The sequence below is a fragment of the Dipodomys spectabilis genome, unplaced genomic scaffold (genome assembly GCF_019054845.1).
Source record: "Dipodomys spectabilis isolate Male_0828 unplaced genomic scaffold, ASM1905484v1 ptg000173l, whole genome shotgun sequence".
Classification (NCBI taxonomy): Eukaryota; Metazoa; Chordata; class Mammalia; order Rodentia; family Heteromyidae; genus Dipodomys; species Dipodomys spectabilis.
The window spans coordinates 3,590,373-3,604,385 of record NW_024870850.1 but is presented as its reverse complement, the minus strand read 5'-3'; the positions used below and the strand labels follow the sequence as shown (position 1 = coordinate 3,604,385).

The 14,013-nt window shown below is 52.0% G+C and overlaps 1 protein-coding gene across 1 annotated transcript; it reads right to left on the bottom strand.

The window, feature by feature from the left end:
* Positions 1–7,998: 7,998 nt before the first annotated feature.
* Cd320 (CD320 molecule) lies at positions 7,999–13,995 on the bottom strand. The gene is made up of 5 exons (XM_042693670.1): positions 13,813–13,995; positions 9,261–9,386; positions 8,888–9,118; positions 8,558–8,719; positions 7,999–8,458 (listed from the first exon to the last, which is right to left on the bottom strand). Exons 1-5 carry the CDS (start codon positions 13,937–13,939, stop codon positions 8,316–8,318), a joined length of 789 nt encoding a protein of 262 aa, XP_042549604.1. The 5' UTR covers positions 13,940–13,995; the 3' UTR covers positions 7,999–8,315.
* Between the last annotated feature and the right edge of the window lie 18 nt (positions 13,996–14,013).

Below are 14,013 nucleotides of genomic sequence, written 5' to 3'. Positions count from 1 at the left end.
AAAATAGATCTCAAGACAAAGCAGGAAGATGAAAACCAGAAGTGGTTGACCACAGGGAAGATTGCAGATGACTCATAGGTAAAGGAGGATTTACCTCCAGCCACAGACACCAAGAGCAAGAGGAAAGGATTGAAATGCAGGCCAAAGTTGAGCATCCTTCATCCAGAAATCCTAAAAGCTCCAAAAATCTGTAAATCTTTGATACCGTGAGAGGAGAAATATGTACCTCACCTCATGGAACCAGGCACAGTTAAAAGGCAAGTGCAGCTGGACACCAATGGTTCAAACCTGTAATCCTAGATACTCAGGAGGCTGAAATCTGAAGGATTGTGGTTTGAGGCCGGCCAAAGTAGAAAAGTCTGAGACTCCATCTCCAATTAACCAGCAAAATGCCAGACAGGAGGTATGGCTCAAGGGGTAGAGAACCAGCCTGAAAGAAAACAAAAGAGGAAGATAAAATTTAAAATGGGAAAGCTGGGGATGTGGCTTGAGCAGCAGATCACCCACCTAGCTAGTCTGAGTCCCTGAGTTCACACCCGTAGTACTACTAAAATTTAAAAAAAGAAAGACTTAAAAAGGCCAGGCATTGGTGGCTCATGCCTGTAATCCTAGCTACTCTGGAGGCTGAGATCTGAGAATCACACTTTGCAGCTAGCCTGGGAAGGAAAGTACATAAGCCGGGCGCTGGTGGCTCACGCCTGTAATCCTAGCTACTCAGGAGGCTGAGATCTGAGGATCGCGGTTCAAAGCCAACCCGGGCAGGAAAGACCGTGAAACTCCTATCTCCAATAAACCACCAGAAAACTGGAAGTGGCGCTGTAGCTCAAGTGGTAGAGCGCTCGCCTTTTGCTGAAGAGCTGAGGGACAGCGCCCAGGCCCAGAGTTCAAGCCCCACGGCCGACAAAAAAAAAAAAAAAAAAGGAAGTACATAAGACTAACCACCAGAAAGCTGGAAGTAGAACTGTGGTTCAAGTGGTAGAGCACTAGCCTTGAGTGAAAAAGCTGATAGATAATGCCCAGGCCCTGTGTTTAAACCTCAGTGCTTAGTGGTAGAGTATTGCCTAGCATGCGTGAAGCCCTAGCTTCCATTCCTCAGTACCACATAAACAGAAAAAGGCAGAATAGTGGCCCTATGGCTCAAGTGGTAGAGTGCTAGCCTTTAGCGAAAGCTCATGGACAGTGTCCAGGACTAGCAAAAAAAGAAAAAAGAATAAAGTTAGTAAATGTGTTACGTGCACTTTATCTTTTTTTTTTTTTTTTGGTCAGTTGTGGGGTTTGAACTCTGGGCTTAGGCACTGCCCCTGTGCTCTTTAGCTCAAGGCGAGCGCTCTACCACTTGAGCCACAGCACCAGTTCCGGTTTTCTAGTGTTTTTTTTTTTTTTGGGAGGGGGGGTCCGGTTGTGGGGCCTGAACTCTGGGCCTGGGCGCTGTCCCTCAGCTCTTCAGCTCAAGGCTAGCGTGCTACCACTTGAGCCACAGTGTCACTTCCGGCTTTTTCCTTTTTGCTTATGTGGTGCTGAGGAATCGAACCCAGGGCCTCAGGCATGCAAGGCAAGCACTTTACCACTGAGCCACCTTCCCAGCCCTCTAGTGGTTTATTGGAGATAAGAGTCTCACAGATTTTCTTTCTCGGGCTGGCTTTGAACCGAGATTCTCAGATCTCAGCCTCCTGAGTAGCTAGGATTATAGGAGTGAGCCACTGGCGCCCAGTTTCATTGTTTTTTTTTGACATAGTCTCCCTATGTAGTCCAGGCTGGCCTCAAAGTCAGGATTCTTCTCAGCTTTCACAGTGCAGGGATTAAGAGAATACACTGCCATACCTAGATCCTCAATGTTTTTTTTTTTTTTTTTTTGTTTCCCCTTCTGGTCCTGGGGCTTGAATTCAGGGCCTGGGTGTTGTCCCTAAGCCTCTTTGTGCTCAAGGCTAGTGCTCTACCACTTGAGCCATAGCACCACTTCTGGCTTTTTCTGAGTAGTTTATTGGATGTAAGAACTTGGAAGTGGTGCTGCGGCTGAAGCGGTAGAGTGCTTGCCTTGAGTGAAGAGTGCGGGGACAGTGCCCAAGCCCAGAGTTCAAGCCCCACGCCTGACCAAAAAAAAAAAAAGCTCATGGACTTTTCTGCCTGGGCTGGCTTGGAACTGCAATCCTCAGATCTCAGCCTCCTGAGTAGCTAGGATTATAGGCATGAGCCACTGGCACCGGCTATTGTATTCTTAAATAGGGGAAAATGGCCAGCTAATACTATGGCTAGCTAGCATGCATGAAAATGCCTAATGAAATAACTGTAAGGCTGCACAGGAGGCTCTTTTATAACAGCATTACCACAGGCACATGAGCCATACTTTCTGCTATGAGGCTGTAGATGTCATGGGGATATGATGTCACCAGACAATCAGAAGTGTTCAGCTCCATTATCCCACCCTCTCCACCCCCCCCCCCAAGTGCTTCACCCCTGAGCTGCCCCTGCCCATAGTACTCTTGATGTAACCCCTCCCCAGTGTCACTATGGGTTGTGTGACTGTAATCTATTTGTGAATTATGCATATGCTTAACAAAAATAACAAAAAGCTGAAGGTCCCTTGATGGGGAACTGTGTCCAGCAGGCAGCCTGGGGCTGGAGGGTGTGGGGGTAGGGCGTGGGCGCCTTCTAGCGGCAGCGTGCTGTGTGACACTTTGTTCTTTCAGATGCACACCTAGTGCTCACCAAAGTGGTGCCACAGCGCTGCTTGCCAGTGCTTGTGGCAGAATGGGAGGGTCTGGGCAACTTCCACTGATGCCGCCCTCAACACCAACCAGCCAACCTGCACAGGGCCAACCCACTCTGGATTCTTCTGTCATGAGAACCAACTAACCAAAAATCCTGTCTCTCAAGTTCCTGGCCCCTCCCCCCAGCTTCTGGAGCAAGGGGTCACCCCCCCAAAAAAATTATCCCATCCATTTTCTACTAGATTGTTCCACCAGCATACAAACATGTGGGCATGTCTTCCATCCCTGGTTTTGGTAATTGAGATAAAAGTCACACCTCTGTGCCGCCATCACCACTATGTAGTTCCAGAATAAACCCAAAGTAAAAGTTAAAATTCCACACACACACACACATATATATAAAATGTGTGTGTGTGTGTGTGTGTGTGTGCGCGCGCGACGTATGTATGTCAGCCCTGGAGCTTGAACTCAGGGTCTGGGCACTGTTCCTGACCTTCTTTTGCTCAAGGCTAGCACTCTACCACTTGAGCCACAGCGCCACTTCCAGCTTTTTCTGTTTATGTGGTACCGAGGAATTGAGCTCAGGGCTTCATGCATGCTAGGCAAGAACCATACCACTAAGCCACATTCCCAGCCCCTCTATAATTTTTTTTGTGCTAGTCCTGGGACTTGAACTCAGGGCCTACACACTCTGAGTTATTTTGCTCAAGGCTAGTGCTCTGCCAAAATGAGCATGGACCCTACGGCTGGCTTTGAACCACAATCTTCACATATCAGTTTCCTAAGTAGCTGGGATTACAGGTGTGAGCCACCACCAGTGCCCAGCTTTTTTTTTTTAATGATTGAATAATATGCCACTATATGAATAGATCACATTTTGGCTTATTATTTATGAAGGGCAGAAAGAAGAGATTTGCTGCACAACTCAGATGCCAAGAAAAGAGGCAAAGTAAATACTGCCGCTTAGAGGCATAGTCCCGGGTTGAAGCAAGGGGGAGAGAGCTGTGAATAATTACTGAACAATCCAAGGCACACATGTGGTTGAATGAGCCACATTTTGTTGATTTATTCATCCCAATAGCACATGAAAAAGGCATTAATAGACTCAAATTTTCTGCTCTGGCCTATCGACTATTTCGCTTGAAGGTACTTTCGTGACTTTAGTATGTCCCTACCAGGATTTACTCCAACATAGAAATAGCCCTGTAGATTTGCCTGTTTTGGTAAGTGATCTGGGAGAGGAGAGAATGTGCAGAGATAGGGCTGTGACCCCAGGAGGTGACAACAGTGACAAAGGTCACAGCAGATAACACAGCTGTGGGGATGGAAGATGAACAGTGGTTGAGGGAGATGATGTAGGAGATGGGGGGGCAGGGGGGAGACGCGGGGACTGAGGGAGGATAGTTCTGCCAGCATGTCATCCCAGCTACTCAAGAGGCTGAGATGTGAGGATCACAGTTCAAAGCCAGCCAAGGCAAAGTCCAGAGACAGGAAATCTCAAGTCTCAAGCTCACCTGGGCTAGTGAGATCCTGTCTCAAAACCAAACAATCTATATGACCTCCAGTTCATGTACCTTTTAAGCATAGACATTGGAAACAATCGAATACCTACCTACTGAACAACAAGCAAGACATGGCTAATCTACACAGTGGGGGCCTGACAAAGGCTACAATTTCAATCTGGAAAGGGTTTCCACTCAGAGAGAGGAGGAAGCCATTGAAGATCCTATATGCCACAATTTCGATTCCATTTCTATGAAATACCGAGAGCAGGCAACTCGCTGGGTACAGAAAGTGGCAACTGCTGCAGAGGAGAGGTAGGGAGGCTGCTAATGGGAGCAGGGTTTTCTTTGGGGGTGATGAAAATCTCTTGGGTCAAGTGCAGTGGCTCAGGCCTGTAATCCCAGCTTACTCTGGAGGCTGAGCTCAGAAGATGACAGTTTGAGGCCAGGCTGTGAGCAGAAAAGTCCTTAATCAGGAAAAAAGCTGGCCTGGAGTGGTGGCCAAGAGGTAGAGTACTTGCCTAGCAAGCACAGGACCCTAAGTTCAATCTCTCAGTAATCACCAAAAGGGAAAAGAGAGACAGACAGACAGACAGACAGGGAAAATCTCTTGGAACCAGAAGTTTGGTTGCTCAACACTATGACTATACTAAATGAATGCCATCGAATTGTACACTTGGAGACGTTAATAGTTAACTTTAGGTGAGGTGAATTTTCCTGAAGGATATGTGTGTGAGCAATGGTGTGATTGACATCACGACACACACACACACAAAGCCACTGCATGCAGGAAGCCCTCCTGGTATGCAACTGGTCTGTCTGCCTGTCATCATGACCACAGACTTATTCCCTACCAGACATCAGAAGCCCAATACCCTCTGTGGAACCCCAGTTGTTCCCCTACTGCTGGGATAACTGGGGTCAGCTGGTAGCCGAGTCCTGCCTAGCCTAGGGATGCTAGAGTGCTTCCTTTCTGCAAAGGAGAGTCCAGGGGTCCCTATAACTCCATAGGACTTCTGTGGACAAGTATGGGCAAGTGCTCTACTGCTTGAGTCTCACTTCAAGTCCTTTTGTTTTTCTTTTTTCTTTTTTTCAGATATAGCCTCCCACCAACTTTGTCCAGCCTTCAACCATGATCTTCCTATCTCCACCTCCTCCCTAGCTGAGTTACAGGCATGCACTACTATGTTCAGCTTGTTTTGGAGCTAGGATCTGGTTAACTTTTGTTTTTGTTTTTGTTTTTTGTCGGTCATGGGACTTGAACTTTGGGCCTGAACGCTGTCCCTCAGCTCTTCAGCTCAAGGCTAGTGCTCTACCACTTGAGCTACAGCGCCACTTCTGGTTTTCTGGTGGTTTATTGGAGATTAGAGTTTCACGGACTTTCCTGCCCGGGCTGGCTTTGAATCGTGATCCTCAGATCTCAGCCTCCTGAGTAGCTAGGATTACAGGCGTGAGCCACCAGGGCCTGGCTCTGGTTAACTTTTGCCCAGGCTCACTGCACTCAGCCTGTCAACTTTGTGTTTGTTCACACTGGATCATGAAAACTCATGGACCAGTCTAGGGATGTGCTCCCCCACACTCCCGGGCTATATCATTCTGAGAGGAAACTACTTCCTGCCTGGAACGGGTCTTCCACATGCAGGCCACCCACTGCCCAGTCTACTTCACTGGGCATTGGGACACTTTCCACCTGACCTACCCCAGAGCCAACTATCAGGCAACACACAGTACTTCTGTGCCTGCGGCATGCAGAAATTACAGAAACCAGCCAATCCTGAGCCTGCTCGCCCTACCTCACCCTCTCCTTCCTATGGAAACCACCAGAAAGACGACTGCCCTAGGTTTTTCTGGCAACTCTGAGGGCGGAACTCGGTGTCTGCTACACAAGCATTCTACCATATGAGCTATGCTCCCAAGTTCCCTTTACGTTAGTTAATTTTATTCTCAGAGGCTGGGCCAGCCTGGACCTTGATCCTCTTACCTGTGCTTGCCATGGAGCTGGGATCATACATATGCACCACTATGCATAGCTTGTTGGTGAAAATGAGGGTCTTGCTAACTTTTTGCCCACGCTGGCCTTGAATCTAGATCCTTCCAAAGTCTGCCTCCCAAGTAGCTAAGATTACAACGCGCCACTCTATCTGGCATATTGTCCCTCCAACCCCAGCAGTGCTGGGTTTTGATGACATATTGTCTTTCTTTCTTTGGATCTCACCAATAAAGCCTAATTGTTATTTTCTTGGTGATGCTGGGGGTTAAACTCAGGGCCTCACGCTTACTAGGCAGGTGCTCTTCCACTTCCAACAATGCCTTCAGCCCATTTTTACTTCTAGTTATTTTTCTGTGTATGGGTGGGAGGGTATTGAGGCTTGAATACATAGCTAAGCACTGTCCCTTATTTTTTCTTTTTTTTTGGGGGGATCCAGCCGTGGGGCCTGAACTCTGGGCCTGGGCACTGTCCCTCAGCTCTTCAGCTCAAGGCTAGCGCTCTACCACTTGAGCCACAACGCCACTTCCGGCTTTTTTCTTTTTGCTTATTTGGTGCTGAGGAATCAAACCCAGGGCCTCATGCATGCAAGGCAAGCGCTCTACCACTGAGCCACCTTCCCAGCCCTGTCCCTTATATTTTCATTCAAGGCTGGTGCTTTATCACTTGAGTCACAGTGCCACTTCCAACTCTCTGGTGGTTAATTGGAGATAGAGTCTCATGGAACTTCTTGCCTGGGCTGGCTTTGAACAGTTATTCTCAGCCACCTGAGTAGCTAGGATTGCAGGTATGAGCCATAGGCACCCAGTCTTTCTTTTTTTTTTGGGGTCCAGTCATGGGGCCTGAACTCTGGGCCTGGGCGCTGTCCCTCAGCTCTTCAGCTCAAGGCTAGCGCTCTACCACTTGAGCCATAGCACCACTTCCGGCTTTTTTCTTTTTGCTTATGTGGTGCTAAGGAATCGAACCCAGGGCCTCAGGCATGCAAGGCAAGCGCTCTACCACCTTCCCAGCCCCTCTATTTTCTTTTTAAGATAGGGTCTCACAGTTAGTTACAACTGGGTGAGTCTGGACTGCAATACACCTATTTATGCTTCCTGCAGAGCTGGGATGACAAGCACACGCCATTACACACAGCTGGTTTTTTTTTGGGGGGGGGGTCCGGTCATGGGGTCTGAACTCTGGGCTGGGCGCTGTCCCTCAGCTCTTCAGCTCAAAGCTAGCACTCTACCACTTGAGCCACAGTACCACTTCTTGTTCTTTTTTCTGGAGGTTTATTGGAGATAAAGAGTTTCAGTTTCCTGCCTGGGCTGGCTTTGAACCATGATCCTCAGATTCTCAGTCTCCTGAGTAGCTAGGATTACAGGCGTGAGCCACCAGTGCCCAGCTACACACAGCTTTTTACTGAGGGGTAACTGGCGCTCAATCTTCCAGATCTCTGCCTCCACTGTAGCTCAGATTACAGCTGTGTACCACCATGCCTTGCCTAATCCTACAATTCAAAACAATCTAGAGCACAGGCCAGTCTAGTTTCCATTTCCCAGGGGGGAACCCAGGCTGAATGGGGGGGGTCCCCCAACTCAGGGATGAGGAGGCACCACCCAAACCCTTCTTCCATTAAAGCTGTTGTTAATACTGACCACCTCGCCATCTGGCCTCACTTCGGTTCTCCCAGAAGCAAGAAGCAAGGTGGCTGGGAGGAGCCAGGGTCAGATCCTTGAGTCCTGTCATCTCTGGAAGGAGGGGGACAGCAGAGCCCCCAGGCTGCCCAGGTAAGCGGAGACAGAGGCCCATGGGCAGGTAGAAATGTGAAGGAACTTTAATTGCCCGCCCCCTCCCCGCTGTGATGGGGTGGCAGGAGTGTCTAAACAAAACTGTCCAACAGTCTGGGAGCAGCTCGGGACCAGCCCCTCAGCTTGGCTGTGGTCCTGCCTGTTGTCCATCCAGGTTCCCTGCATCCAAGGAGAGGAGCGTGAGGACCCCCAGCCTCAGGGCCACATCTGGAGGAGCTCAGGTTCAAGGCTCTTGGTGGCGGAAGAGTCCAGGCCTCTGAGGGCCCAGATGGCAGCAAACAATGGCCCGCGTGTCCTCTTGGCTGCCAGCCCGGGCGGCGGGCAGCGCTCAGAGCTGTGAGGTCTTCCGTTCTGACAGCAGCAAGGACTCCTTCACAGCTACCAGCAACCGCATGGGGGGCAGGCGCCCCCGGGCTCGGAGGCGGAACAGGAGGAGGAGGATAGCAGCCACCAGGATGGCACTCAGCACCCCTGGGGAGACAGACACAGACATGGAGTGAAGCTGAGGAGACAGAAGCCCTCTGCTGCTGGCCTGCCCCCAGCCCTCGACAGGGAGTCTGTCTGTCTTACCAGCAGCCACAACAACCCTGTAGGCACTGGGGCTTCCAGCCTGGTTCCCTGTAAGGGTGGCTGTAGTATTCTGGAGGGAGGTGATGCTCTCCAGGGTAACAGGTGTTGCCATAGGAGTGGTACTCCCTCCCTGGAAGGTCTCATTGGTGTCCAGGCTGGTTTCTGCAATGTGCCAGGCAGTAGGTACTGAAGGACAGGAGGGACACGCGTGGGGTCCAGGGAAGCCCTGGGGCTTGACAACCCATCCTGGGTGCATCTCTGCTGAGGAGGGACATCTCACCACCCTCCAGGGGTACAGACCTGCCAGCCGGCCCGCACCCAGGTACGCACCGCAGCCCAGCTCGTCGCTGGCGTCGGGGCAGTCAGGGTGGCCGTCACAGAGCCACGTGTGAGGGACGCAGGCCTCGGTCGCCGCGCAGCGCAGCTCGTCCTCTCGGCACAGCCCCTGACTGCAGTTGTGCGGGGCCCTGATGCCACCGGGGCACCCACTGAGGTTGTCACAGGAACACGGGAGGGCAGAGGGGGGTGGGCAGTGTCCATCCTGGGCACACGGCTCGATCCCTGGGGCACAGGGCCAGTCAACACCTGCCCGGGAAAACCCGGTGGTCCTCCAGCCCACCCCCTGAGCCCCACTAAATCCCACCTCAGGCCCCGCCCACTCCTAGCACTCCGCCCCCGGAAGTCCCGCCCCGGTGCCACTCACTGCACTCCTCCTCATCACTGCCATCTGCGCAGTCGCGGTCCCCGTCGCAGCGCCAGGTGAGGGGCACGCAGTAGCCATTGGTACCGCACTGGAAGCTGGTGGACGGGCATGAGCCGCTGCCGAGACCTGCGAGAGGCGCAGCGACGGAAGGCCTAAGTGCCGGCGCTGGTGGCTCATGCCTGTAATCTTAGCTGAGACCTGAGGATCACAGTTTGAAGCCGGCCTAGGCAGCAAAGTCCATGCGACTTTTTCTTTCTTTCCTTTTTCCTTCCTTTCTTTCTTTTCCCTCCCTCCCTCCCTCCTTCCTTCCTTCCTTGGTCAAGGGCTTGAACTCTGGGCCTAGACCTGGGCGCTGTCCCTGAGCTCTTCAGCTCAAGGCTAGTGCTCTACCATATGAGCCACAGCACCACTTCCGGTTTTGGGGTGGTTAACTGGAGTAAGAGTCTCATGGAGGCTGGGAATGTGACTTAGTGGTAGAGTGCTTGCCTAGCATGCATGAAGCCCTGGGTTCAATTCCTCAGTACCTATAAACAGAAAAAGCTAGAAGTGGAGCTGTGAGCTCAAGTGGTAGAGTGTTAGCCTTTGGCAAAAGAAGCTCACGGATAGTGCCCAAGCCCTGAGTTCAAGCCCCACAACTGGCAAAAAAAAAAAAAAAAGTCTCATGGACTTTTGTGCTTGGGCTGGATTTGAACCATGATCCTCACATCTCAGCCTCCTAAGTAACTAGAAGTACAGGCGTGAGTCACCAGCTCCTGGTTCCATGAGACTTTTATCTCCAATGAACTACTCAGAAAAAGCTGGAAGTGGCTCTGTGGCTCAAGTGGTAGAGCATTAGCATAGAGCAGTAGCCTTGAGCACAAAGAGGCTCAGGGATAGCTCCCAAGCCCGGAGTTCAAGTCCCAGGAACAGAAAAAAAAAAGGCTGTGGTCCTGGACTGAATCAGCAAGGGCCAAGCTAGGTCCCAGTGGCACACTGACACTGGTAACCATTCTTTGCTGAATGCAGAAGTCCACAGCCTTACAAGGACAACTGCTGGGTAGGATGGCTACAATCTCCAGTCTGTAGAAGACACAAAAGGAGAGAGCCAGGCTGGGAAGGTGGCTCAGTGGTAGAGTGGTTGCCTTGCATGCCTGAGACCCTGGGTTCGATTCCTCAGCACCACATAAGCAAAAAAGAAAAAAGCCAGAAGTGGCGCTGTGGCTCAAGTGGTAGAGCACTAGCCTTTGAGCTGAAGAGCTGAGGGACAGCGCCCAGGCCCAAAGTTCAGGCCCCACGACCGGACCCTCCCCCCACTCCCCCCAAAAAGGAGAGAGCCACAAAGCTAGGGCAGAGCTGGGTGTCCCAAGACAGGTTTCCACAACCTTAGAGACTCGAACCAGATGGCCCATTCTGGCATCCTCCAAGTCCATGGCTAAACAGACTGGAGAAGGGCCAAATGTGCTGACTCACTCCTGTAATCCCGGCTAATCTGGAGGCAGAGAGCTAAAGGATCTAGTTCAAGTCCAGCCCAGGCTAAAAAGTTAGCGAGACTCATCTCAGTCAAAAAGCTGGGCCCAGTGATGTATGTAATCCCAGCTATGCAGGAGCTGTAGGTAGGAAGACTGAGGTCTAGCCTAGCTGTTGACCAAAACACAAAACCCTGTCAAGAATCAAAAAAATAAAGTGGGGGAAGGGACCATCCCCAAAGTGTTCTGGGATGGGTTTATGGTCAACAGACCATATTCTATCCCAGCTGCTTGGCAAAGGGGAAACTGAGGTTCTGGGTAGAGAGACTGCTCAGTCACCAAGTCCTGTTACTTAACCACAACTCTTCCCAGGTCTGACCACTTTCCATGACCTGAATGTGCCACCCGCCTCATCAGGCCCCCAAGACCTGACATCCACTAGAGCCCAACAGCAGAGACCTGAGTCACCGCCCTGTGCTCCCCACCATCCTCCCACAGCCTTCCTCCTCAAGCTCCCTCCACCTCGGCCCTCACCTGACTTATTTCCACCTTCCCTGTCTACCCCTGCCTAGAAGGGGCTTCCCTCCCCCAACTCTACATTTGGGATTTCTTCCACAGCCTCTAGATCCAGCTGGCTTCAGGGAAGAGCCTGATGTCCCTCCTAAGAGATGCAGGAGGCTCTATCTCCCTCACTGAAAACAGGGGTAATATCCGTCCTCCCACTGACTTGATGGGGAAGATCAGGACCGCGACTTCATGATCCAGCCCAGGGCTGTGCTACACTGGCAGGACAGCAGATCAGAGGGTCTGAGCTGAGTCAGATGAGACCTGGGCCTTCCTGGACTCTGGACAGGGAGAGCTGGGTCTGTGTGCTGACCTGGTGGGGCACAAGTGGGGCCTGGACCCTGAGCTGTCCACACCCCGCTGTCCCCACAGCCAGTCCTCTTCTCAGGCCTAGCAGCCTAACTATACCTAGAGATCACACTGCCCCGGAGCTCTGCAGAGCCCGGAAGAGCTGGAGACAGCCAGAGCTGGCTTCCTTCCCTGCCCCCAGGGGTCTGGCAGCCTCCAGGAGTGCAGCCTTTGCCTTTCCTAGCACAACTCATACCCTGACACCTGTGGATCTTCCCTCCCTGGCCTTTTTAAGTGTGTGTGCCTCTGTAGCATAGACCCTCACAGCCTGTCTCTTCATTTGTAAACTAGGTACACTAAAACCCCACAAACCTCTCCCTCCTATTTATATATGGTCCCTTAAACCAGTAGCAACATTGGGTGTGGTGGTATATGCCTGTAATCTCAGCACTCAGAAGGCTAAGGCAGGAAGATCAAGATTCATGGATAGCCTGGATGACATAGGGAGACCCTGTCTCAAAAACAAAACAAAAAACAGAACAAGTCTAACCATAGACTGCATGATGAATACAGGTCAGGGTTGTGACCTCATGCCCCTACCCAGGGCAGTGCCTGGAATACAGGTTACATCAGAGTTCCTACTCTGTATGTAGAGTTCTATGCTTGGTTCAAATGATTGCAACCTTGGCCAGGAGCTGATAGTTCTTATAATTCCAGCTACTCAGGAGGCTGAGATCTGAGGATCACAGTTTAAAGCCAGCCTGGAGGAAAGTCTGTATTGGCTCCACTCCCCAATTAGCCAATTATCTCCAATTAGCCACCAAAAACCCAGAAGTGGAGCTGTGGTTCAAGTGGTAGAGCGCTAGGTTTGAGCAAAAAAGCTCAGAGACAGTGTGCAAGCCCTGCATTCAAGCCCCAAGACCACCACAAAACAAAGAAATCATCTTTACTGGAAGATCCAGGAACACTTAACTTAAAAATCCAGGGACTTTAGGGGTGACTCCCAGTTTAAAAAGGCAAGAGGGCCAGTTGGTGGGATTCAAGCCGGTAATCCCAGCTACTTGATAAGCAGAGATCAGGAAATCGTGGATGGAGACCAGCCTGAGTATAAAAGTCCAGGAGAGGGGCTGGGAAGTTGGCTCAGTGGTACAGCGCCTGCCTTGCTATGCCTGAGGCCCTGGGTTCGATTCCTCAGCACCACATAAACAAAAAAGAAAAAAACCGGAAGTGTGGTGCTGTGGCTCAAGTGGTAGAGTGCTAGCCTTGAGCTGAAAAGCTGAGGGACAGTGCCCAGGCCCAGAGTTCAGGCCCCCAAAAACAAAACAAACAAACAAAAGTCCAGGAGAGCCCATCTCAACCAATGGCTGGGCACAGTGGTACACAACTGTTCTCCCAGCTATGGGGGAAGCACAATGGCTGGACCGCAGTCCACCAGGCATCCCCAGAGACATGAGAAGCAGAAGATGGATTCCAGCCCAGGCCAGGCATAAATCGAGACCCCCACCTCGAAAATAACCAGTGGAGAAGGAGGTTGGAAGCATGGATCAAGCGGTAGAACGCGCACGAGGCTCTCAGCTCAATTCCTAGTCCCGCCAAAAAAAGGGGGGGGGGAGGGGGGAGAGAGTGAAGTCAATACAACTTGGGTCAGGGTGAACGTGTCCCCCGACATGGGTCAATTTTAACTTGTGAAGTTGGGGCGGGGGTGGAGAGGGAACCCACTCAAGGGCCTGGGGTAGCTGGGATTAAAAAGAAGCCCTTTCGTTCTGTAAGGCAGAAAGCCAAGGAGAATCTGGGAAAGTTGTCTTAAGTTGCTCAAGAAACAAGCCGCAAGGCCTCGGGAAGAGGGGAGAAGGGATTGTCTTTTTTTTTTGGTTTGGAAGGCGCACCTGCAGCGGGGAGGCGCCTGGTGACCGACCAGCCGCCCTGCGCGGTTGGAGGTCGGGCTACGCGGTGCCTAACACCAGCCCGGTCCACCCCGCGCGGCGCTCAAGGGCGGCCTGGAGGTGACAGTGGGGGTCACGGCAGTGTAGGGCAGGAGTGTGTGTGGTGGGAGTGCGCGGGGTAGTTAACGACTGGGGTCGCCCCCAAGATTCAAGGCTAGCAGGTTCGCGGCGCGAGAATTCCAACCCCACGTGCAGGGGGAGTGCCCCGAGACGGACAAGCGCCGCAGCCAATGGCAAGGCGTTCCCGGCGCGCACAGGGCGGGGCGGAGCGGCTAGAGGGGCTGCGGCGGGCTACGCGGGGACTTAACTCACCTGGGGCCTGGATTGGAGTCTGGGTCCTGACCGAAGTTGGGGCGGCTTCTAGGCCTAGTCCGAAGCCAAGCAGCAACCGCAGCACTAGGCCAAGAGCCACCGTCCGTCGTTCTCCGCCCCGCGCCATCCAGCCGCTAGTCGCACCGCCCCAGCCGTGCCGCCAACCACCCACAAAGTACCGGCCGGCCCCGCTTGTAGTTC

Bases quoted from the DNA above. Each gene is read 5' to 3' on its own strand.
- Cd320 (XM_042693670.1), bottom strand. From the start codon at position 13,939: ATGGCGCGGGGCGGAGAACGACGGACGGTGGCTCTTGGCCTAGTGCTG. The intron at 9,119-9,260 runs GTGAGTGGCACC...CCTGTGCCCCAG, and splicing joins CAGTGATGAGGAGGAGTGCA to GGATCGAGCCGTGTGCCCAG. The intron at 8,459-8,557 runs GTAAGACAGACA...CTGTCTCCCCAG, and splicing joins CAGGGTTGTTGTGGCTGCTG to GGGTGCTGAGTGCCATCCTG.